The 25,719-nt window shown below is 42.4% G+C and overlaps 1 protein-coding gene across 2 annotated transcripts; it reads left to right on the top strand.

Moving 5' to 3' along the window:
- Positions 1-397: 397 nt before the first annotated feature.
- Positions 398-3,855, top strand: NEUROD6 (neuronal differentiation 6). 2 transcript variants are annotated; one of them, XM_059395668.1, is made up of 2 exons: positions 398-698; positions 2,033-3,855. In XM_059395668.1, the coding sequence occupies exon 2, from the start codon at positions 2,054-2,056 to the stop codon at positions 3,065-3,067; it is 1,014 nt and encodes a 337-aa protein (XP_059251651.1). In that variant the 5' UTR covers positions 398-698; positions 2,033-2,053; the 3' UTR covers positions 3,068-3,855. The 2 variants fall into 2 exon arrangements, with proteins under 2 accessions (XP_059251651.1, XP_059251652.1); XM_059395669.1 differs by having other exon boundaries at positions 2,174-3,855.
- Positions 3,856-25,719: the final 21,864 nt, after the last annotated feature.

Consider the following 25,719-nt stretch of genomic DNA (forward strand, 5'->3'; position numbering starts at 1 on the left):
CATAAGTTACATGCCATGAAACAAAACAAGGAAATAAGGAGACCTTTGTTGATCCCTGTTCGCTTACACAAATCTTAGTTTGCTTAAGCATCTCAAGACCCTTTTCCCGATTTCAGCTCCTCCTCACGGCTTTCTCTCCCCAGGTACCCAGGTGCACGAACGGGATGGTGATCTTTACAAAACGTCAACATCAACAACAACAAAAACCTCTCGCTCACACAAAAGCCCACCTTGTAAATGAATGGAATATTAACGACTACCTAATAGTTACACCGTTGGCAGGGCGAAACTGAACACTAACACAGCTATTTCTCCAGACTGCCAGTGAAGCCGAAGCAGCTCGAGGAGAAACGCACCTACTGTATGTGAAATGCTGGTGCAGATTTTTTCCCTATCAGTCTAACCTTCTGTGTTGATGCATGAATGCTGGTACCCACTTACAGGGATGCCAGATGATCAGTGCAGAATGAAGGTCCCAAGAGAGAGGATCACATGGTTCTCTCTGCCCTGTGACGTCACTAGCAGATGGCATGGGTACCAGCTCTGGCAGTTGGCATCAATGTCACTTTTTAGAGATCAATGAGATAGTGCAGATATACACAGATCTAGAGACTCCAGGAGACGATGCGACACTCAGCCTGAAAAGATTTGGAAGATACAAAATGAAAACTGATTATTGAATGAAATTAAAACCTAAGGTAATATAAATAAAGATCTACTTCAATTGATGCTGGCTTTGCATGCAAGTATTTAAAGATACAGTGTCACTGTCTTATAGTATTTATATGCTCTTTGCCATCTATAACTTCTTATCATATTTCATTCTTATGATGTAATTGTCACATACTTTCACTGCTATTATGTAACACTGCAAGTATGTGGACATTACTAAGAGTTTGTGTGTGTGTGTGTGTGTGTGTGTGTGTGTGCTGAGGGGGCTAGAGATTGTTAAATTGAAAAGTCTCTGTTTTAAAGTGCTTATTTGTTTGAAGACTTTAGATGAAAATACTTGCTGCTTCACCAAACGAAAGCCAAAATTGCATTTGAAACACAAATTATTTTCCCCTTTCATTCGGGATTCTGAACACACGTGCACAATTGCAGTCAGAATCCTTGGACCGTTCCTGTCAGATATTAGCTAGAGGGAGACTTCTGTGGCTCGTAGAACAAAAACACTACGAGAGTGGTTTTTTGTCCAGGATGATTTGAACAGCAGCAAACAGACGATTACATTTGGAAAAATTGAAAATGTAAAAGCAGTCTTAGCATTTTCTTTGATTAAAAAAAAAATGCCAGTGATTTTTATTTTTTTAATTTATTTATGGAGTTTATTCCAAATTAGCCCCAACCCCCTCCCCCCCCTTTTTTTTGTGAAGGCTGGGAAAATAGTGCTCTTTTACATATTTCTTCACTAATCAGAAAGAAATCAGTTTAAAAAAATTGGCTCTGGTTAATCTTTTCTTTAAATTTGTAAATGTCAATAGTCACTTATCTAAATTTGCAGTTATATAATACAGCAGATAAAGTTAAGGCTTATTTCTTTTTCTAAAACAAAACAAAACAAAACAAAACACCTCACAAATCTGTCAGCTAATGGAGAGATAACACTTTTTTATTTTAAAAACTGAGGTCTCTTCTCATGTGGTACTCAGGGGAATTGGAATTAATGAAATTCTGCATTGCTATACCATGTTTTGCATTTGCTTAAATTCCACGGTCCTTTTTGTGCATTAAAACCAGTTTAAAATCAAAGGGAAGTGGAAATGGTGGTGGCATTATCATAAATGCTTCTTGTTTTATTTTCTTTTGATAATTTGCCTATAAAAATCTATCCTATTGCATGTGCCAATGTTTTTTTTTATAATTACTAGTCTGCACAAACTCAAAGATTCTATTTAATGTAAAAACTAGGTCCCAGAATTAGTCTTATTCATGTGTTTTTGTATTCTTATGAATAAGTCATTAAATATGCTTTAAGTGTATCAACTTTAAAAATGAAAACACTTTAAATATTGTGCTGGCACTTTTTCAGGTAATTTAAGATTAGAGAACCATGTTAACACTACCGTTTGATGAGTCTGTTGTAATGCCAGAATCCCAGATGTGCAGAAAGTTTTCTAGAGAATGTGAGGACCAGAAGCAAATTAAGAAACCAGAAAGCTTTTCCAAACAGATTGTCCTTCGAGGAAAGAGCATCAAAAGGGCCCCAGGAGAAGAAACCGAGAAGGAAGAAGAGGAAGAAGACAGGGAAGAGGAAGATGAAAATGGCTTGCCCAGAAGGAGGGGTCTTAGGAAAAAAAAGACGACCAAGCTCCGACTGGAGAGGGTCAAGTTCAGGAGACAGGAAGCTAATGCACGTGAGAGAAACAGGATGCACGGCCTCAACGACGCTCTGGACAATTTAAGAAAAGTGGTCCCCTGTTATTCCAAAACCCAAAAACTGTCCAAAATAGAAACTTTACGACTGGCCAAAAACTACATCTGGGCACTTTCTGAAATTCTGAGAATCGGCAAGAGACCTGATCTGCTCACGTTCGTCCAAAACTTATGCAAAGGTCTCTCCCAGCCAACTACAAACTTGGTGGCAGGGTGCTTGCAGCTCAACGCCAGGAGTTTCCTGATGGGTCAGGGTGGGGAGGCTGCGCACCACACAAGGTCGCCCTACTCTACTTTCTACCCACCCTACCACAGCCCTGAGCTCACCACTCCCCCAGGGCATGGAACTCTTGATAATTCCAAGTCCATGAAACCCTACAATTATTGCAGTGCGTATGAATCCTTCTATGAAAGCACCTCCCCTGAGTGTGCCAGCCCTCAGTTTGAAGGTCCCTTAAGTCCTCCCCCAATTAACTATAATGGGATATTTTCCCTGAAGCAAGAAGAAACCTTGGACTATGGCAAAAATTACAATTACGGCATGCATTACTGTGCAGTGCCACCCAGGGGTCCCCTTGGGCAGGGTGCCATGTTCAGGTTGCCCACCGACAGCCACTTCCCTTACGACTTACATCTGCGCAGCCAATCTCTCACCATGCAAGATGAATTAAATGCAGTTTTTCATAATTAATGAGGAAAATGAAAATAAACAGTGGTCATTCACCTCCCCCGTCTAATTAAGACAAAGCAGATGCTTGTGGGCTGAGTAATTGGCACAACTCTATCTGAGGTGTTTACTAGTTCCTGAAGTGTGTTTCAACTATTGTGAGAATTTTCTATGTAATAATAAATCTCTTTTCGTATGAGAACTTCTTTTCCTTTCCTTTAGTCTGTAAAGCACTGTGATTCTGTTTTTACTGGAAGGATTTTTTCCCCCTTGTTTTATTTTCTTTTAAATTCACTTAATTTGTTTGAACAAGGTGTCTAAGAATATACTGTTGAATAAAGACATGCACACAGCATAACTCAATGTCTATTTCAGTTGTACAGTAATTATAAAAATGCATGTTATTAAAATCAGATGAATAAAATGATGTGTTTATAATTACTAGCAATTATATATTATGTATCTCTGAAAATTGAAAATATTGAGAATAACACGAAGGTGACATTGATATTGGAAAATGCATTTGAGGATGTGCAACAATATAAAAAGCTATGCAATTTTCTTCTTATTAAGGATGAATCTAAATGCATTCAATTGGTAACTATTCCTCTTCAAGTATTGCAGATGGGGCAACAAGATATTTGGGTGGACGGTGTCATGATTTGGGAACAATTATTTCAATCGTAAAGAAAAATTTTTCAGCACTTGTTTTGTATTATTCAGAAATTATCTGTACAGGTTTGTTATCACAATGTATAATTGTGTTTTTCCACCCCACATTTTTAAAGCAATTAAACATAGATATTTACACTCCTAAAGGACATCTATTAGCTGTGATATTTTTGCACGGTACTTATTATTTCCTGGTACGCAGCTGCTTTCTGTCTCTAACACTCCCTTCTCCCCATTTCAGAAATATTTCTGGATCTCAACCGTACAAGGTAAAACAAATTTCTTAAACAAAATGGCCAAAGCGCTTACAAGAATTTTTTTTTTTTTCTAAGTATGTTAAATGAAAGAAGAGGAGCCCATGAGGGTTAAACATCCTGGGGAAACAATGATAAATCCTGGTAACCTTCAGCTCCAGCCGAAATTCGGTGGCAAATTTCCAGCAAACACCAAGAGTGGATGTTAAAAATGGAAGGTTTTACTCTGCTCGGTTTAAATAAGTCTGGCCGATTAGAGGCTAAATTCTGTGTGATTAAAAGTTTCCTGACAAAGGCCACCAAACACCTACCTGAATAGCTACCGCCTGGGGAGCTCACTCTCTTAGGCAAAACTGAGCCCCTTCTAGAATATAAACCAAGGTGGCAGTGACCTCCCTCCAGCTGCCCTCTTGCGCAGGTTTGCCCCCCTGGGGGAGCCGGGCAACAGCTGTGAAGGCCGACAAGGTTAGCAGAAATGGGTCCTGCGGTGGCGGGACGGAGCGGGTCGGGTGGGCCCGGGTAGGGGGTCCGCGCTCACCGCCGCCCGGCGCTGCCCACTCCTGCGCCCCGCAGGCACTGCCCCGGACAGCGCAGGCCCGACGGCTCTTCTCGGGCGGCGCGTGAAGAGGACAGAGGCGGCTTCGCGCCCCCACATCTGTCACCCGGGCACAGGGGCACAGGCTGCACTGACCGTGGCTTGCCCGCAGTGGGCGCCCTGGGGCCGGGGGCCCTGCGAGCAGCTCCCGAGCCGACCTCGCCGGCCAGGAAAGGGGCTGCGCGCTCCGGGGATCCGGCGGGCCCGGATGCCATGGTCTGAAGCTGGGAGGAGACGACCTCCTGGGACCAGGACCCAAGAGGCTGGAAAGGGCGTCGCCTCTTCACCCGCCCCGTCTACCGCAGTGGAGGGAGCGGCGGCGGCGGCGGCCGCTCCAGTTTGCCCACATTCCGTGGAAATCTGCCCCTGTCCTGCCCTCCCACGCCTGCGGGACTTCTAGAGCCCAGGCTGAAAGGCCTGCGACGGGGTTCTCCAGGGGCAGCGACTCTCCAGCTCCCCCCGCGTTAGCGCGCACCGCAGACGCGGTCCGGGGGGTAAAGGTGCCCAAGCAGCTGCTGGCGCAGGACTTGGCTGGTTTTGAACGTGCCGTTCTAAGCGGTGGTGACAGCACCTGTTCATTCCAATCCCGCGAGGGCATGAAGTCGGGGAAAGAGGAGGAAGTGTGCCCTCTAGGGGTGGAGAGAAGTTTGCCCGAGGTAGGGAGCCATCAGTCTCCTGTCTGTCCCAGGAGTGACTCGCCCGCGTCCTCGCAGACACGCACAAAACTTGCCTTCTCCGGGACCGTGTCCAGGATTGCCAGGCCTCTTTAAAGCCCCTTTGACACTGGGAGTCTGATCACTGCTCACCCCGTCTGAGCGAAGAGCAAGAAAGTGAGGAAGCATCTGGAACGAGAAGAAGCTGACTTGAAAAATTAAGGCATTTCTGTTTAGTCACTAACAGAGTAAGTGCGGTCTCCCCGACCTTGTTCCAAGGTGACCCGCTGCCTGACTGTGAACAGCATTGCGCCGGCTAAGAGTCTCCTTTGTCCAGACAGGCTTTGAAAACTACGGTCTTTCCAGGGTCGCAAAGCCATGTTGGAAGTAGAGACTGCCACAGGAGATGCATTCTTCCTTCTCCCTTCTGGCAATACAGGAACGCTAAGGAAAAAAGCAGCTGGCTGAATGTGTGGGGAAGAAGCAAACACGCAGAAGTGTCTTATCTCAGTGCTTTGTTTGAAATGAACTCAAGCAAAAGAGTGGGCTTTTCCAGCACAGACCACAGAGATCATGAAATTTCTTCTATAGTTTGGGTGCACAAACCCGATGTGGGCGCTCTCCTCTGCCCGGCTGCTGAGATCTGGGATGCCATGTTGTTTGTTATTAGGATGTGTGGGACTGCGCCCTGTGATTTAATTATCCTTTGCATCCCACTTTGCGTCCCTATCCTTTGATGACCCCTGGTATGGGAACCACCCAGCTGGTCCCCTTTACACTAACCAAGATCAGGGTGTCAGTTCTCTTCCTCAGCAAGGCTGTACCTGTTCCCCAGGGACTGCAATCTTGAGAAATCATGACTCGTTCTTTCACATACCAACACTGCAGATGCCATGCATTGCAGAATCTTGCCTTTTAAGGTCTGACTCCAATAGAAGGGGAAATAGGATAGTATAGAAAGTATACTTCAGGACTGGGAAGTCTTGGGAGTCAGATTTGGGTCAAAATTCTGTGTCACCATGAACCTCTTATTACAGCCTCAGGGAGACAGCATATAGAAGCCAAAAGGTCAGGATACCTTCATTCCTTGCTCTCTTTCTGACCTTCTGCTTTCCTCATCTCCCAACGTGAAAGGATGAAAGGCCTTTCTCTTTTCTGAATCTTTTAAATAATTACTGCCTTTCGCATGGAGAGGCATTTCTTTTGTGTTGAATTATGTGAATATTACATTTATTTTTTACATTACAAATCTTGTGTCTCTCTGTTTGTCCTTTCGTCTATGTCAGGACTTGATTAATAGGTAAATAGATAGGCAGACTCAGATACACATATACCCTCAACAAAATAAAACAAGTAGTAGGTAGTACAGGACTGAAATGACTGTCCAGGGGCACCAGAGGCCTAGGTTCCTTTTACCTCCATTAACCTTAGCATGGTGCTTCCATTTTCAAATTTGCCTCATGACCCAAAATGGCTGTTGGGGTACTAACCATCACATCCTCATTCCAATTATGGAGAAGGGAAGGGGATGGCAAAAAGGTGTCCCATCCACTTGATCAGAGCCTTCTAAAAAGTTTTTATGACTTCTACTTAATATCTCACTGGTCACCTCCAGATTTAAAAGAAGCTGGGAAATACATCCTTTTATCAGAACATAGTGCCACCTGCAAGTAAGAAAGAAGAAGATGTGTGTTGGTCAGGCACTTACTAGGCCTCCCTTTCCAGACTCTGAATCTTCAAGAGGTTGGGCCTTATCTTATATGCTGTGTGGACCACCTTAGCACTCTGCCTCGAACATCATGGGTTCTCAATAAGATTTTTAATTGTTTCCAAAATGCTCCCCACAGTTCAGGAGGCCTATGTTGTTGCCAGACATGTCTTCCATCCAGGTGCTAACGGGACATACCACACAGCACGCCTCCACTGGACCACTGCTGAAGTACATGCATTCTTCATCAGTGCCGTCATGGGGTTGTCTTGAACCATGCTGAACCATGCTGACCACACTGCACTGCCCTGGCCTCAAACCTGACACATTCTGCATGTGGCATCACTTGCCTTAGCCCGAAGGTTCAGTCTACCAGACAGGAGATTGTCTTAGTTATCCTCTTTGTAGTACTGTGAGCCCCATCTGTGAACCCCATCTTTACACGCACTTTCCCTTGCTGGCTGTGTGTGGCTGGGCTTGCTTACTTCTTTCCAGCACCAGTGCCTTTCACTCTGCTGTCTACCAAATCCTTCTTCTCCTCTCTGAGAGAGTATCCTTTGCCCAAGCATCTCTTTCCCATCTGACTACATAAATCTGTGTTACACATGCTCTCTTAGCTCCCCAGCTTGTGTATTCTAAGTACTTTAATTCTTATACCCAGTCCTCCTTCCTTCCTGTAAATTGCATGACTTCAGGTCTCTTGCTCTGTTGGAAGGCATGGAAAGCCAGGGTTTCCTATATCCCCAGGTCCCCAAGTTGTCTGTGCTGATGCCCCTTCTACTGAGGCATCCCACGGCTGGTGATGTACCCCAGCAACCCACCTCTGACCTCCATGTAATGTCTCGTGAGCATCTGCCCTCTCCCTTGGAACTGCTTTCTCTCCCTCATCACCTGTCTGTGGGTCTCTGGCCATGAGAAACAGTATGTTCTCATTTTAAAGGAAAGGCAGAGTGCTCGGGCTCCTGATAAGGGTCTCCAGCTTTAATAACTCAGCTCTCTTGGTCCCAGGGCCCTCAGCCATCCCAGAGAGTAGATTCAAGCAAAACCTGATGCTCTACACAAAGCTACTGCAGCCTCCCTTCCCTCCGGCCATTTCTCACTTGACCTCACTGCATCTGATACTTTCCCTACTTGTAGGGTCTCCCCTCTCTCCCTCAGGGACCCTGTTTCTTAATCAGTCTCCCAAATTGGGACAAGGTTCAAGTTCTTACACTGAGTAGCTATACAGCAGGAGATGGAAGGGGAGGGTCTACACCCTGTGCTCTCATACTAGATGTGTAATGCAGTGCTCTAACCTCGGCAGAGACTCGGCTGAGTATGTAAGACTTCCCTCCCAAACTGGAGAACCAAAACGGAAGAACAACAACAGAACACCTCTCTACATCCTAAAGCCCCACCTAGCCTCTTGCTCTCTTTTCTTCCCAGTCGAAACTTTCCAATAAGCGCTTGACGCGAAATGTCACACCTTCTTTACCGCCCTGTCTCTTTGCTCCGCTGCAGTCCTTCCTCCACTGCCACCATCCAACAGAGACTGCATATGTTGTCATATTTACTCTAACGCCTATGGTATCCTTTGAACAAAGCATAATGATGTTTAAACATGAAAGTGTGTAAAAACCAGGGATAAAAAGAGTTGAAAGAGCAGGTTGGAAAAAGCTGACAAGAGATCTCATTATAGGAAGCCCTGGGTGCCAATGAAGGGGATGTGCAAGATCACCTGAGGGCAAAGCCTGAGGGCCCAGCTTTGTCCAGCTGGGTCCACCAGCTTTGCGAGTGAGGGCAAGGACATGACTTTGTAGATTCTTGATTTCTGGTAAAAGAAGGATCGTGAGAAGTAACACAAGTTACTGATGCCCAGTGACTGTCTTTCAGACCTTCTCTTTCCTTGCTCCCTGGCTGCCCCTGCCCTCCCTAGATAGTGTGGGTCACCTCATACTTTGGTTACTCTTCTTCTGTCTCCTTTACCAGCTCTTCTGCCTTCTCTCATCTTTTCTAGGCACCCCCACTGAATCTGTCGTCATTGTCCTATGGATCCTACTTCTCCTCCTGGGTCCCCCACTTGAGGACTACCAGACTGTACTTCAGGCCACCAAATACCTCCACTTAGTGATCCCATTGTCCTCTAAAGTTCAACATGTGGACAGTAGAGCCCTCTCCAAAACACTACCACTCCTGCTAGCTGTTTCCAGAACTTTCTTGCAATGTGTATGAAAAAAAGATATTAAATATTTCTCATTTTTTCTTCTCTTTCTGGCCCCTGTACTTTCAAGTTAGTTTCCATGTTCTGATGATTTCCTCTTATCACTTCACCTCCATATTAAAACTGAAAACAACTTTTGATATCATATAGCACTTTAGAATTTACAAAATACCTTTCACATATTCATCTTTTGTAGTTCCAGGAACTTCAGCATTAGTTGTTAATTTATATCATTCTTATTTTACTTGGAAACCAAATCAGCAGAGTCATGTCACTTTCCCATGGGCACAACACTAATGGACAAAGGTGGACAAAACCTGTCCTGATGTTTTTCATCCCTAGGCAGTATTCCACAGTCCCTAATTTGGCACCCAATGCCTCATGGGTGGAATCTGTAGTCCACTTCTCCAAACTGATATCCCATTTCATTATCAATGGTTTTCACCTGCTTTTTAAAAAAACATCAGTATGCTTTGTTCAAATGGTAACTTGGGAGTTAGTGGACACATAGAAAAGGTTTCTGATCCTGGTGAAGACAAGACTGGAGGGCCTGGAACCAAGACACCCTCACCTGTGTTCTAGCTCCTGAGATATCTCTGAGGAGCAAGATTAGACCACTTCTGTGCAACAGGAAAATGTCCCTGAGGTTGAACTTGTTTGTTGTACCTCTATCTGCCTTTGGGTCTCGTGATGTTCCACCTATTTGGGATGTCCTCATTTCTAGTTTCCACTTTCTCAAATTCACATTACTTCAAGGCCACCTCCAATATGAAGGCTCCCAGAGCCCGCCAATCTGTAGGGCATCATGCTGCTCTGAAGTCACATCTCTGTTGTTTTGGTTACATAGTTGCCATCTAAATCTTTGCTGCCTAAATGTTATTGTATTCAAAATCTTACTTAGGCTTCATATTGATGTTAACGTATAGATATGACTAGATTGTATGCTCCCTGAGGGCAGGGACAATATTTAATCCTCTTTGTGTCTGTATAGTACATACGTTCATTAAGTACTCGATTCAGTGATTGTGATTGGGTAGATAAGCTCTGGCTTTGTTACAGAAGAACATCATGAATTACAGACAGAACAGCACAGACCTCTCACATCCAACAACAATTGACACTAAGAATCAGATTTTCACCTAAAAAGTGAGAATAATAACACATATGTCATCGGGTTGTGAAGATAAAATGTGATCACTTAGGAAAAATACTAGCTCACTTCCTGATGCAGAGCAAGCATGCAGTTGATGAAGCCAGCTATTGTCCTAATTGTTAACATAGTATCAACATACTGACTCCTACTAAATCTGAACAACATGAACAAAAATTTTTTAAAATACAGGTTAGATCCAAGGAGCATGTTGTGATACAATTTAGGCTAGTGAACTTAATCAATATAATTTTAGTATATTATAGAACATAATTCTATTATATGTAAAATATAACAAATTTTATTTACAGAATAAAAGATAGAGTCCCTCACACAAAATCACCAACCTGTCTTAGAGATCATTAGGGCACTGTTTTGGCAATTGCTTCATGCCTTCAGTAAGACCTCAGAATAACGGGTCATGGTCTTCATGTGTTTTCATCCTCAAGAGAGGCAAAAAGTGGAGGATGGAATGAGAGGAGTTGTTGATTTAACAATTATTTATTGAGTCCCTGCTCTGGTGAGTCACGCACTGCTCTAGGTGGTATGGACACAGTGAGGAAAAGGGGAGGCCAGCTCCCCATTCTCGTGGAGTTTCTGGTGTAGTAAGGATGCCTATGAGTCCCTCACCCAGGGAGCACTGCTGTCAGGGGTGCCATCCAGCTCCAATGCTGTAGAAGGTGCTAGGAGAGGGGTAGACACACGTCTGAGCAGGACAGGGTGCTCCCTGTTCTCTTGGGGTCTGAATAACCAAGGCCAAAAGAACACCCATTCAACATATATCTATTAATAAATTACTGTTTATTACTCTGCACTGGGTGGCGGGGGGCACCTGGGTGGCTCGGTGGGTTAAGCCTCTCTGCCTTGGGCTCAGGTCATGATCTCAGAGTCCTGGGATCGAGCCCCACATCGGGCTCTCTGCTCAGCAGGGAGCCTGCTTCCCCCTCTCTCTCTTCCTGCCTCTCTGCCTACTTGTGGTCTCTGTCAAATAAATAAATAAAATCTTTAAAAAAAAAGATTTATTCTTTGCACTAGGTATAAAGTGTATAAAAAATGAAGAAGACATGGCTAAGAACAGGGAGTCCAACAAGACAGAGGACATCATATAGTTAAATATAAATGACTAAATTAAAGGCATTACTGGAGGGGACATAAATGGAGGCAAAATCTGCTTATTCTGGGCTAGGCCACTGGGGAGGCAGGACCAGGAGTTTCCTGTAGGAGTTGCTCCAGTTAGAGACATTCCACAGGTGGACCAGCGTGAGAGGGTGTACAGTGGGAATGCTTTCCTCTTCTTGTTATTTCCATCCAAATGGAAAGGTCTAACATTCTTGGCTTTGCAGTAGCTCCTAAACCCCTTCTCTGGGGAAGAAATTGATCTCTAAATTGATTAGAGGATGTTGTCAAAGAACACTGGGTATGTGTGTCTCAGCCCCTCCTCCTTTCCATCCTCCCTTGGTCCCTAGAGTTCTAAGTTAAGAAATGACAGAGGTCCTGCAGTCTTCTGGGGTCTTCCAGTGTTTCCTATGATCACTTGAAACAGTCTTCCCATTTCTAGAGTTGTGTTAGCAAGCTCATTTAGCTCACACTCAAAGCAAAATTCTCTAACTTTAACCTCATCAATTATAAGGTTGATCTTTGGCTTTCATCTGCCTATGTCTTATCATATTAAGCAGCTGTTACTTATTTGGAAGCCCCTCTGAGACTCTGACAGAAGGGAGTTTCAGGCAGAAATGTTCAGCTGGAAAGAAGAAGGTGCAAATCAATTCTGGAGTTGCAAGTCCAGTTTGACGGGGATGTTTGGAGTGAGCTGGGATTGGCCTGAGGTGGGCCTGGACTCGCCAGCCAAGCCAGCACCATGGAAAGCCTCGTGGGTCTGTGGGGGAGTCTGCTGGAGGGTCTTTCTGGAGGAGCACATCAGCAGATGTGCACTGTGGGAGGGTCTCCGGGAACTGGACCAAGGGGAACCTGTCAGGAAACAGCTCCAATGCAAGATGACTATGGACTAGGAAGGAAGGGAGAGGCCTAAGGGGTGATGAACAGAGAGAAATCATTGCTGGTGACTGCCTGGACCTCGAAGTGAGGAAGAGAGGAGAGGTTGAAAAACAGGTAGACATCTGTGCTCTGTTTGTAACTTGCTGAGATTAAGTGCCTTGTGTTCAGTCCCAGTCGCATGGAGGGGCAGGCGGTCCAATGGCAGCTCTCTACGTCTGGAGTTCAAGAGAGGGGTCTGTGCTGCAATCAGAAGTTGGGCAGGGGTGCACTCAGACTCAGTGTGTGGAGACTGAAAAGAACAGAGGAATGAACCTGGGGGGAGAGGGGAGCACCAATAGTGTTTCTCCAGGTACAGCTTGCTGCGGTGTTGAATGTGGCACAGTATAGTTTGTGCTTGTGTGTGGGGTTGAATACAGAATCCTCTCTGTATTGCTGCAGGAGCTGGACCACAACTGACCTTGACTCCTGGTAGGATCACTGAAGACCATGCAGACAAATGAAAATATGGCTCCTAACTGCAAGATTTTGGAGCAATATTTTTGTACAGGTTTTTAAAAGCCCTTTGTTATAAAGCTTGGTGTCATGAAATCAGATATTATAACAAGAAAAGAAAAAGCTGAAACTGACCACTCTACTGCATTCCAACACATGCATGAGCTGAACCATCAATTTAGGAAGGGACGGGAGTCTCTTTTTAAACCTGTCTTCAGTATTTTTACTTGCAATTGTGAGATCCCGTAACAATTACTTGAGGGCATTTAGGGGAAGATTAGATTAAGTCCTGTAAGTAGATCACTCAGTGTGTCTGGCACATAGTGAGCACTCAATAACTAATGATTGGTATTAGAATCTGTGTTGAACATTTGGGCTATTACCATTCCAATGACTCACATACAGATTACCCATAGCAATATCTTTTTCAGTATAAGCTAGTTTCCTCCTCCTTCAGGGAAGGCCATCTAATTATAATATTAGCCATTATCAAACATAATTAGAAAGAAATATTATAGCCAAAAAATAAAATATATTTTAAAACTTATATATAAACATTTAGCACATTAGTTGTGAGTATAGATTTTTCATATTGTCCCTATTGTCAGAAATCTCCTTTGGCATGGAGTCTGAGATTATAGGGGCAAATGGGCCATCTGACTGAGCTGTGACCTCATCTCCACCCCAAATAATAGAAATGAGGTTACTTCCCATGAAAGAGAGAGGAAATGAATGTGAATATTTGTTGAAACTATTGCATGACTAGCCTTATGTTATACTTTTCACATTTCGTCTCCTATATCTCTCCTAGCAGTTCAGGGAGACAGGTTTGGTATGAACATTCCATTGTACAGATAACTTCATTCCATTGAAGTTCAGAGCAGTGAAGCAACTTATCTAAGCTCATTTAATGTCTAAGAACAGTAACCGGTAGATCTGGGATTCCATGTAGGTTTGCCTGACCAGCAACCTCCCCAGCTTCCCATGAAACTCATTCTCCCCCAGAGAATTACAGTAGCTCACATTCAATGAGGCATCATCAAGGTGGCTCTCATCCAAGGGCTTTATATCTACTTTCTCTTTTAATCCTCTCAACAACCTGTGGGATACATACTATCATTTGTCCCCCTCAGAAAACCGAGGCACACAGACCAGCCCAAGGTCACATAGTTTGTAAGCAGTGGGATGAAAGATCAATCCAAGGGAGTTGGCCCCCAGAACTATAGTCTCCACCACCAAACTAAATAGCTTCCCTTAAGACCACTGACCACAATTTTCAAAGTTTTGCGCTGACATGAAAGCATGATTAGTTTTAATCCAACAGGAGGGAGGAAATGGGAAATTCCATGATAGAGACAAATCACCTATGAAATCAGGGCAGGGGTGAGCAGGGGAACACTTGCAACAGTGCAGTTCCCACTTGGCTGTAGTGTCATGGGGGCCGTTCCTGGGTAGGAACACACCCATTGTTTACCAAGAAACTTCTCCAGTTTGAGCAAAATCATTTTCTCTCTAAAACTTTGGTGTTGGAGGGAAATAGTAAATGCACTCTTAAGCTTTCAAAATGACAATCTAGCATTACTTAAAAGTCTACAAATTTGTTCCTAAATGTATTTAAATCTTACCAGCGAACATGATGCTTGGTTATTAAAAAGTAATTCTGGAGAAATTAGCTTGCAGCTACAAAATTAATATAATTCATTTATTACTTGCAGCCACAAATCAAGATGCTGTTAACACTGCTACACACAATTTAATATGCACAGTAAGTTTCCATATGGCTTCAATTTTAGGTTTCTGGTCAGTCCATTGAATCATTTACAGAATAGGCCAGCATGTCAAGTCAGAGGGCACTTGACTTAATGGAAATGTGAAACACTGGCTTTCAAATTCTGGGATTAGAGGTTTGGTTTATTTCTTATTTTCATCATATTAGACAATATATATTTTTAAAGCTATAGGCCTACTATAACATGGACATTTACTGATGGAGAAAAACAAAAGCACCCAATCACGAATACTAACCAAGACTCAAGACTCTTCTTCTTCTTCTTTTTTTTTTTTTTTGGTTCCCAGTTTCTTTCTAATTCACTGTTTTTCCTTAGAAGATGAAGAAGAAGGAGAAACACACACACCCTGCTCATTTAAAAAGGTTGAGATAAAAGAATTTGTCCAGAGTTTAAGACTTCTTTTTCATGATCCTGCCAGAATTGATAGGTAGCTTATGTTTCATAGCTAGATTTCATGCTTAGATGAGAAGGAGTTCAAGTTCCCTATTGAATGAGATCCCTAACTTGCATCATTCTAGATGAAAAATAAATATAATAATTGCTTTCATTTCTCAGGCTCAAAAGAGAACAGTAAGCTGAGAGAAAAACCTGTCACCCATGACTTCTTCTAGTGTTGAGTGTTCTTGGGAACTTGTGTCTCATGGACCGGCGCCATGGAGTACCCCAATTTATTTTGTGCTGGACAAGTGCTTTTCTTGCTTTACCATCCTCATTCTGAAGGCTGGTTGAACAGACCAGATGAGTCGAACCACTTTCCTTCCAGACTTTGTCCTGGAAAGAATCTCTTCATCAATCACAATGAAGTCTGTGGTTAAGTCACTACATTTCACTCTAGAAATCTTGCCAGAGATGTTTTTCCTGCCACTTGTCAAAAGTTAAACTTACAAAGGAAACTGATGATTGGGGGGAAAAAAAAAACCCCAAGTGACAGAGTTCGCTTCTCAACTTTATATTTGGCAGTGGCACCTTTTCACTTCTGTTATATACAGAAGGAGGGGCTGATTGAGGGGGGAGAAAGGCAGGAGCTGAGAAGACAGAAGGGCAGTAAATCGTTGCTTGGATCTGTACTAGACAAGGATGTTCCTGCTAGAAAAGGGGGCAAGGCTACGTGAGAGAAACAAGCCCAAAGGGCTTCTGTTCTCAAATGGACATGAAGCTGCACATCTTTGTAGAAGTCGTCTGTGTTTTGATCTGAAGCTAGAAAATATGAAGTGATTAGAAAAGAAACACTCTATGAAGATCAGTGAAGAAATAGAACATTAGAAATTAGAAATAGAACATTGATAACCAGTAACAACTAGTGAAAAAAGTTTGTTATGATAATGTGCCCTCCCACCTGAATGATACCTGTGTTATTTTGCATAGATTTTCACAACCATCCTTTGGGTAGATTGTGGCAAATAAATGTAATTGCCAGTCTCGAATCTAGAAAAACAGAGAAATTAGGTGACTTGCCCAAACTCACCCTGTTAGCAAGTGGCAGAATTTAAATTAGATCCTAAACTTTCAAACTCCAGCTCCACAGGCTGTCCATAGCATGGCTCAAAAAGTCCTGGCCAAAACAAACAAACAAAAAAAGATACTGGTTAAGAAAACCTTAGAAAAAAAGAAAATATGAGAAAGAAAACCTGAATTATGGCTTCCCTTTGTCCTTCCCAATCTGAAAATGCATTGCCCATCCCTCTCTTGACTTCCTGGGGTATTTACTCCATCATCGGCTCATATGGTACTTATTCCCTTTATGAAGATTAAAGATTCCATATTATGTCCATGTAAAGCGATATGCTCTATTAAATTGCAAATCCTGGTCATACTGTTGACTCACAGAACTCAGTATAGCACTCAACACAATGTCTTGCACACAGCAAGTGCTCAATAAATGTCTGCTTAACTGAATCCATTCGTTCTGTATGCCAAAAGTTCCCTATATGTTTATCAAGTGCCATTCCTGTCGTAGAAGATGAGAATGAGTCTAATTTGTGTTTAGTATCAGTTTGAAATGCTAATTTCTTGCCTGGTTTCTGAATACCAACTATCCAGGCCACCATGTGGAATCTGACATATAGACAGTGCAAAAAGGCACCCCACTGCCTGAATAAAAGATAACTGTATTTTGCGTGTATTGTTTTCTCCAGGGGATCCCAGAAGGAAGTAGAATCTCTTTTAAGATCTTCTGATAAGTTTAGAAAAAGCAGGCACTGCCCCTTTAAGAAACCATTTCTGGCAAAAGGTTGGTCAGAGGTCAGGCTATAAAACTGCAAGATTAGTACAAGTACTAGTGAGTACACTTTCCTAGTTGTTTGTTAACGGAAGGAAAAACTCAGCTTCAAAGGGCAGAAAGCTAGGCAGGAAAATAATGAGGTGGAGGAGAATTACTCCCTTCTGATTGGAAAAGGACCATTAGGAGGGAATCACACTGAGGAGCCCTAGTGGGGCTCTGATCTCTCCCTTCCAGCTTTTCCTAAGTGATGTGGGGCAGAAAACCACGTGCATCTGAAAGCTGAACAAAATGCCAAGCCCAGTTCCTGTGTAGTGGACAGAGAGGACCTGTGTGGTTGAATACACAGAACTGAATTGCAAGCAAGAGAGAGGGGAGACCAAAGGGGGAAGGTCCCAGCATCTGCAGGGATTGCTGGCCCACTTGTCCTAAAACCCAGATGGTTGGGACATCATTTTAGCATTGAGAACTGTGGACTCTCACTTCTTCTATCCAAGCCTATGTGAGGCACAGAATCTGATGAGATTTGGAGGGGACCCACAGCAGTTACTTGCCAAGGGTGGAAGAGCAGATGAGAAGGTATCTGATTGTTTCTAGGATTATATTAACAATGTGTCCTCATTGTATCATTCTCTAAGTGTTACATAACACAAACAATAGTGCTTAGAATTTTAAATAGCTGGGCAATAAAAATTCACTGTTTTGTTGAAAATGTCACTGTTCTCCTCTTCCCAAAGAGAATAATTTTCTTTCATCCAAGAATTATTCCTTTTTAGGAATATGACAGATTCTGGCTACATTATCAGAAACATATTGAGCGCTTGACTCCACCAACCCAAGGTGGCCTTAGTCTATAAGATCGCTGTGGTCTGCTCCATTCTGCAGGGAGGCATTAGGGAAATGTTGTTCAGCAATGGTGACTAAGCACCTATCACTCGGAGCAATGAGGTGTGCTTCTACTTGCTCAAGCCCCGTGTTCTGCTTTGTAGTGGATTCTCCAGAAGCTTGGAGCAGCATTTGCTCTGCTTCTCCACCTCCCAGGCTTGGCGATTGTGGGAACGCTGAATGTTGATGCCAAAGTTCCTTCAACAATCTTCCCAGAATCCAACAATTTTTAGCAGACAGATGTCCTAGTGCACTTTCTTGACACACCGAACGGAATTTCTAAATTGTATGACTAGATTAGGCCTTTCAAGTTTTGCTTGCTTGACAAGTTTTTCACTACTTGACATTTGACAAGATGTGACAAGTTTTTCAACATTATTTCGAACAATACAAGTACTGCATATTCACTGTAGAACATCTACGTTATAAATCTTGCTCTCTTGACAAATATGCCTGCCTAATGAATGGGAAGGCCTAGTTCAAAGCGAGAATACTCTGACTCCTTGGAGTTTTTCCTTGGACCCTGCAATGTGGGGAAAGCCATCCCCCAGATGCTAGTCTGTCTCCTGTTCTACCTCCCCACCCCGGTTCCACTTGACCATCATTTAAGCTTGAGTAAGTATGCTCCACACAGTGAGTGGTCAAGCCAGAAGGTCAGTGGCCCAGGAATTCAGGAAAGGAATTCTGGGCCCTGGTACCTGGAGCTTAGTCTAGAGTATGTGCCAGGACTCAAGGTGGGTATCTGTCCTTGACTCTCTGTCCTTCTGCCTCTCTCTCATATGGCTTCTTCTTACAGATGAAGATTTGGGGACACTCACTTAGGGATCATTTATGTTGGGGTTACTGGGATATCTTCCTGTGGTTCTCAGTCACTTCATTCTACTGTGGCCAGCTTTCTCTGTAGGGTTAGCTTCCTGGAATAGTCATGCTACCTACATCCTGACCTAAATGGGGAATGAAGGTGCAGCACCAAAAGCCTCATGTCCTACAGTACCCAGCAGTGTGGTGATGGGGGAAAATAAGAAGCCAGACACTAGTCAGTGGGAAGTCCTACTAATGACTGGATATATGTAATTGTTAAGTGAAACTTTCTGTCTCATCTCAGTCTGGTCAAATGAAAGCTCTCCTGTCAGGGGTGGATCTGGTAAGGCAGTATATCCAAGTATAAATGCACCTTACAATTCCACCTTTTTTGCATACAATGGCCTATTTGAGAAAACTTATAAAATACCATCTGAACTAAAGTTTGTAAAGGCATTTTAGGATGTTCAATAAGGAAAGTGATAAATTACAAAATCTTGATTTGAACATACAGGAAATACATCTTCTTTGCTAATCCTTAAAATCATTTATAAACATACATACACACACACACACACACACACGCACACCCCACATAGAGAACCAAGTTGGATAAAAATGATGGGTGGGCCATCATTTTTGGTGATATTGTGATCAACTATGGTGGAGGAAATACTGGCTCAGCTTTCTATCCTGTTAAAAATTGTATTACCAAATTGTTGTTCTGTGAAGAGAGGATCAATAATTATAATAATCATATAGCCAAAAACTGTAGGAGGGAAATGTATTTTTAAGTTGTCAACCAGTTAACAATTGAAAATATTGTGTGTGTAAGTGTGTGTACTTGGAGGTCTTAATGTTTTTAGTATTTTCCAGCTTTTTAAAAAAATCTATAAAGTACCTTAAGTAAATATTCATTTTGAACCTAATTTTGTATTTTTCATTTTGCATCCTTTTTGTTAAAGCTCTTCCACCCTCACCCAACCTCCTCCCCATACAGCTCCAGAATCCACACACCTAGGCGTGCCACTGGCTCCAGGGTTAGAGTAGATGAGCAAGTGCAGGGAGTCCCTAGATTTGCGGGTTGGATTAAGGTCCAGAAAGGCAGAGTGACAGCCAGAGACTTTAAAGGGATAGAAAAGGTATTCTTTAAATCAAATTAGAAGTCATGATCATTGAGTAGAAGTCAATACATTCAGAATAATAGAAGGGAAAAGTCAATATAAACTAAGTGTTTGAATTACAGATATCTTTAAAGATTTTTTTTTTTTTTTTAATTTATTTGTCAGAGAGAGAAAGAGCACCAGCAGGGGGAGAGGTAGGCAGAGGGAGAAGAAGGCTCCCTGCTGAGCAGGAAGCCCAATGCGGGACTTGATCCCAGGACCCCGGGGTTCATGACCTGAGCGGAAGGCAGACATGAAACCGATTGAGCCACCCACGTGCCCCTAATTACAGATATTTTTAATAGAAATATGCTTTATCTTCTTTCAAATATGTAAGTGAAGGCTAAATTAGTTCAATAAAACATTTGGGTATACATATTCTTTAGTTAATGACTAAAATATAATTAATTTGTTATTTGGGACCATTTATTACATTTACATGTAAATAGTTAACATATAGTCTTACAAACATACCATGTTATTTTTTTAAAGCAAGTGGTATATGAGCACACACTGTACCTTCATCCCATGGATGACGATTCTGGCTTCCTTGCTTACTATCTTTATGACTTTGGGCAGGCGACTTACACTCTCTGGCCCTGAGTTTTCTTCCTTGTATATCTTGCTGACTAGTAGCTCCAGCCTCATTGAACTGATGTGACGATTAAGTGAGATAATACATGGACAATGCTGAAAGCAGCGCCCAGCCCAGAATCAGGGCTGAATTCATATTACCTCTAACTTGCTAATCAAACACCTCCTTTATAGATTATGATAAAATGAATTTCAACCACGCCAGGACGAGATACTATAAAACCCGAATCAGATGGTAGGCAAATCAGCTTGACTGAACAAATTGTTTCATCTTTAGCCCAGTCACATCGTGGCAGAGTTTCTGACAGGTCATGCAGTGTTAGGCTGATGGGAGAACACGGCAAGAAGGAGATTAAATTAGTCATGAGCGTAGCAAGTGATTGATATCATCTGTAACCCTCTAGGATTTTTCTGCATTGCCATGCTGACCAATTTAAAGCATGGCTTTTACTCTCTAGGTCAGATGTTTGAATTCTAGATCTACATGGACTGACTTCCATCCACCTGACAATTTATGGAAAAGAATTAAAGCAACAGAATAAATTTCTAAGTGGTTAATTGTCATGGCAATAAAACTAAAATAGATTTTTCATGTGATCATAGTACAAGATTCCAAGTATTGTAAGTAATGTCCAAAAATATATATTTAAGAATTTTCTGCTGTAAAGCAATTCTATTGCAAATTAGCAAGTTGTAGTAAGAAAATATTAACATTTCCCCTTTTTATCTTTACAATACAGTCCTTCACTTGAAAAATTATCTTTGGGCCTATGATAATGATGTCTTAGAAAAAGAAACAATAAATGCTGGCATTAAGCAAAAGGCTTAGTATTTTTTTCAGCCACAGAATCAATGACTGTCTAGAGAATAACATGTGATGTTCATTGCACAAAGATTTCTTAAAAAGACTATTAGCACCATAAGCTTTCGTGGATTTTTTAAAATAACAATTTTCTACTAAAACACAAAAGAAATTAATAGAAGTAATTTAAACCAGATTCAAAAATAAAGAAGAGATAAGAATTGGATAGTTCCTCTTACTGTGCCTATCTTCCACAAGAAACTTAGTTCAAAAGTAGCATATTCCTCAATCTTGAGTCAGGAAATGTGGAATGGATGGGGAGGTCCATTGTTACGTATTCTAATTAATGTACAGACCAATAGTACTTTATGTGATTCATACTATTTCATTAAAGTTGTGTTTGCAGGTCACTGGCAAAGTGTGGGCAGTGTTACAGTTAAATTCTGTTCTGTTAAGTTACAGTTATGGTTATAATGGAGCCAGAACTAAGTCCTATAAAAAAAGAATAGAGGAAGAAATTAAAAATAGAGCTTCCCTATGACCCTGCAATTGCACTACTGGGTATTTACCCCAAAGATACAGATGTAGTGAAAAGAAGGGCCATAAGTACCCCAATGTTCATAGCAGCCATGGCCCAGTCACCAAACTGTGGAAAGAACCAAGATGCCCTTCAATGAACGAATGGATAAGGAAGATGTGGTCCATATACACTATGGAGTATTATGCCTCCATCAGAAAAGATGAATACCCAACTTTTGTAGCAACATGAACGGGACTGGAAGAGATTATGCTGAGTGAAATAGGTCAAGCCGAGAGAGTCAATTATCATATGGTTTTACTTATTTGTGGAGCATAATAAATAACATGGAGGACATGGGGAGATGGAGAGGAGGAGGGAGTTGAGGGAAATTGGAAGGGGAGGTGAACCATGAGAGGCTATGGACTCTGAAAAACAACCTGAGGGTTTTGAAGGGGCGGGGGGTGGGAGGTTGGGGGAACCAGGTGGTGGGTATTAAGGAGGGCACATATTCTATGGAGCACTCAGTGTGGTGCAAGAACAATGAATACTGTTATGTTGAAAAGAAATTAAAAAAAAAAGATTTCTAATTCAAGATGACCGAGGTCATGTGTAGCCAACACTCTTTCCCCAAATTCCATTTAAAATGCAGGAAGAGATTTAAAAAGTTAAATACAAGGGGCACCTGGGTGGCTCAGTGGGTTAAAGCCTCTGCCTTCGGCTCAGGTCATGATCTCAGGGTCCTGGGATTGAGCCCCACATGGGGCTCTCTGGCTCAGCAGGGAGCCTGCTTCCCCCTCTCTCTCTGCCTGCCTCTCTGCCTACTTGTGATCTCTCTCTCTGTCAAATAAATAAAATCTTTTAAAAAAATAAAATTCACAACAACACTTGAAAGCTGGAAAATGTAGCGCCAACAGATCAGAACAGAGAAAATTTTCTCAAACACGTAACACAGAGAGAGAAAAAATACAACTGAAAAACCTATAATCTCTTTAAATAAAAGAGAAAACTTCCTGGTCCAGGTGAGTTTCCCTACAGAAACCCTAGGAAGTCCAATATCAGAAACAGCAGAGTCTGGAGAAGGAAGATAAGAGAGACTGCCTAGTTAATAAATCAGGTGACAATAAAAATGTTAGAGCAGCTCCATAATCTTGTGCTTCTGGAGTTAGCACTTGACTGTGGATTAAATTCTGGAGCACCCTGTGACTTCAGAATTCTGAAAGGGCGGGCCTAACAGCAATTAGCATGGGGCAGTAGAAGCAAGCAGCACTCCAGTAGACCTATGGTCACTGAGAAATTAGTCTCTAAGCCCAGAGGTAAAACCACCTGTACTCTTGAAAGCAAAGCCTGTCCTGACCTGCCATGTGTCCTCGTACTCCATTCAGCCAGCAGGAACTTTCCAAACCAGACTCAAATTCCTGGGTCAGAGAGGAGGTTTCAGTTGAGCTGAGGAAATGACTCTTCTTGACAATATTGTTGAAATTAGAACCACATCTATAATATGAACAGACCGCGGAGTCACCAAACATCCAAGAAGAACTCCAGCATGAAAGAGACATAATACTTAGCAAACACTAGAACTGCATCCAGAGAACACAGAATTCACCCTGAAAACAAAAGAAAACTGAGTAGATTATCCTCCAAGAGATTTGTAAAGCCATTTATAAAATTTATAAATTTTATTTTATTTTTTTTTAAAGATTTTATTTATTTATTTGACAGAGAGAGAGCACAAGTAGACAGAGAGGCAGGCAGAGAGAGAGAGGAGGAAGCAGGCTCCCTGCTGAGCAGAGAGCCCGATGCGGGACTCGATCCCAGGACCCTGAGATCATGACCCGAGCCGAAGGCAGCAGCTTAACTCACTGAGCCACCCAGGCGCCCCCAAAATTTATAAATTTTAAAACAAATAGCAGGCTATGATAAGAAATAAGCAATGAGAACTCATATTAATTAAAAACAGATTGTCAAAAAAAAATCAACAGCTCATCTAAAACACAAAGTGCATGGCATTGAACATCAAAGCAGAGTTCTAGAACAATGTTCATGCAGTGTTAGTCATCTTCTCTCCTATTGGAAAAAAGATGGCCTGGAGGAGCATGGGACAGCTCAGGGCAAGGAGTCATTTAGTTTGGCTACATGGCAGTATGAAAAGTGAGTGTAGTGGGAGATCCTGCTGTTGCGTGGATTAGAGGATGGCCAGGGAGAAACTAAGGTTGCCCCAGGACTGGTGGAGAGTCAGTTACTGGGAAATGTGGCAACAGGGGGAGCAGGTCCAAGGTAGCTATCTGGTTAAGTCTCAGCTGCCTTTATCTTCCTCTCACTGTGAGCTAATCCAGGGAGAGCCCACAAATACAACAGAAAACATCTGGCTGTATATTCTGAGTGAAGGAACAAGAACAAACTATTTTCCAGCAGCCGCACCTCCCTTCAGGTAAGGGCTAAGGATCCAGGGAGGCTACCTGACCCACAATGGAAGCAATGTCCCAGTCTTAGGCTCAGCAACACTGTGGAGTAAAAACTAACTAGCCATAGGCATTCGCCCATCTTCCAAAGGAATCCCACTCCACAGTATTGCTCCTGCCAAAAGAAAAGCCCCCACCTAAGCCAGACTTCAAATAAACCTATTTCTGTTAAATGGACACAGTGTTTCAGTGAAAGTAACTTATCCCAGACACCAGCTGCGAGAGCTGTGTAGGCAATAGAAGCAAATTTACACTCGTGTCATTGGTAAGAGCAGCAACAGTGCTAGGCTGGTAAACGTTTAACAGCTAACTCTGCAGGGGAAAAGCCTTGATTGTGGCATTTGCCATGTTTTGTTTTATAAATACTCCCACCTGGGACAACAATGTCAAACTATCTATATAAAGGCACTGAGTGTGGTGCTGGGAAGAGATGCTTGGCCACGTCCCCTCATAGTGGTGTACAGATGTACAGATCACTCCCATGTTGACCTGGCCCTTCCCACAAAAGCCCCACAACCCGCTGTGATCTTTTGGACCCAAAGTGCATCTTCCAAAAAAAAAAAATTACAGACATTTAAAAATTATTGATCTTTCACTCTTTTGACAGTCAGCCAGCTCCTTGTCAGCATCCTTTGAAACGTACTTGCTTAACACCCTTTACCACTGAAATGGAACTCAACCATTTAAGCAGGTGTTTAGGTGAGACTGTGGATGTCTCCAAGAATGATCCATAGCAAACCAATTCAGAAACCTATTAAAATGACACAAAATAGGGGGGGGAAATCCCCCTCTGCTTCTAAAAACCCGGAGACAAATCTGGACTCTATTCCACTATTTTCCCAAAGCTAGAAAGAAAGTAACTAGTTCATAAATTCCATCAGGAGCTTGGGGATTTTTGATGTAATGAGTTTTACAGTTTCAGAGGAGAATGCTTTGCTAATAATTATGTAACAGTAATTAAATCTGAAAAAGGCTGTACTCTAACTATGTTGATTTATTGCAGCTCCTACAAAGTACTCCTCCAGCGTGCATTGGAGTGTGCGCTGCCTCCCTCCAGTTTTCTTTAAATTCTCACAGAGCACTGGGTCACAGATGGTCTGAGCTGCTATATTTTCCCTATTAAATTCCTAATAATCTTTTTCTGAGGCTGAGTCATGGAAGCCTGGGGATTTCTCATTTTAATTAGAAGGTTTAAGGAGCTAACTCTGTTTGAAATTTTCTCCTAGGAGAGATGGGTGCAGGTGATCCCATTCAGAAGAATGACACAGTACCGTGGCCAGGACGAATTTCCATATTAGATTGCAGCTTGCTTGGCTCGGCTCCTATTTCTGAGGTTGATGATGCATTGTCTGAATCTGAAGAATAAACTTTGGAAAATAGGGTTATTTGGGGATTATTCTTTTTGGGGACATATTTTGGCATTTGGTTCCCATCCCTACTTTGCATATAGAGCAGTGATTCAGGGATGTGAATTATTTGTTCTTCCTGGTGAAGTTTTTAAATCATATCACTCTGAGCCAAAGTCACTAGGGAACAGATTTGAGGCCCATTTGTCCATTTTATCCCCATCACTTTCTTCCTTTGGCCCTTTCAGACTTGGTTTTTAAATCTTCCAAGTTTTGGGACAACCTCCTATTCAATCTAATCTTTTGTGTTTAGTTTTATTAGCAAAAGAATGTGTGTGAACAGACAGGACAAGCTACTTAGAAAAAATAATACCCATAA

This window comes from Mustela nigripes, chromosome 4 (assembly GCF_022355385.1).
Source record: "Mustela nigripes isolate SB6536 chromosome 4, MUSNIG.SB6536, whole genome shotgun sequence".
In the NCBI taxonomy this organism is placed as follows: Eukaryota; Metazoa; Chordata; class Mammalia; order Carnivora; family Mustelidae; genus Mustela; species Mustela nigripes.

What these genes read in the sequence shown, in the direction of transcription:
- NEUROD6 (XM_059395668.1), top strand. Translation starts at nt 2,054, where the DNA reads ATGTTAACACTACCGTTTGATGAGTCTGTTGTAATGCCAGAATCCCAG.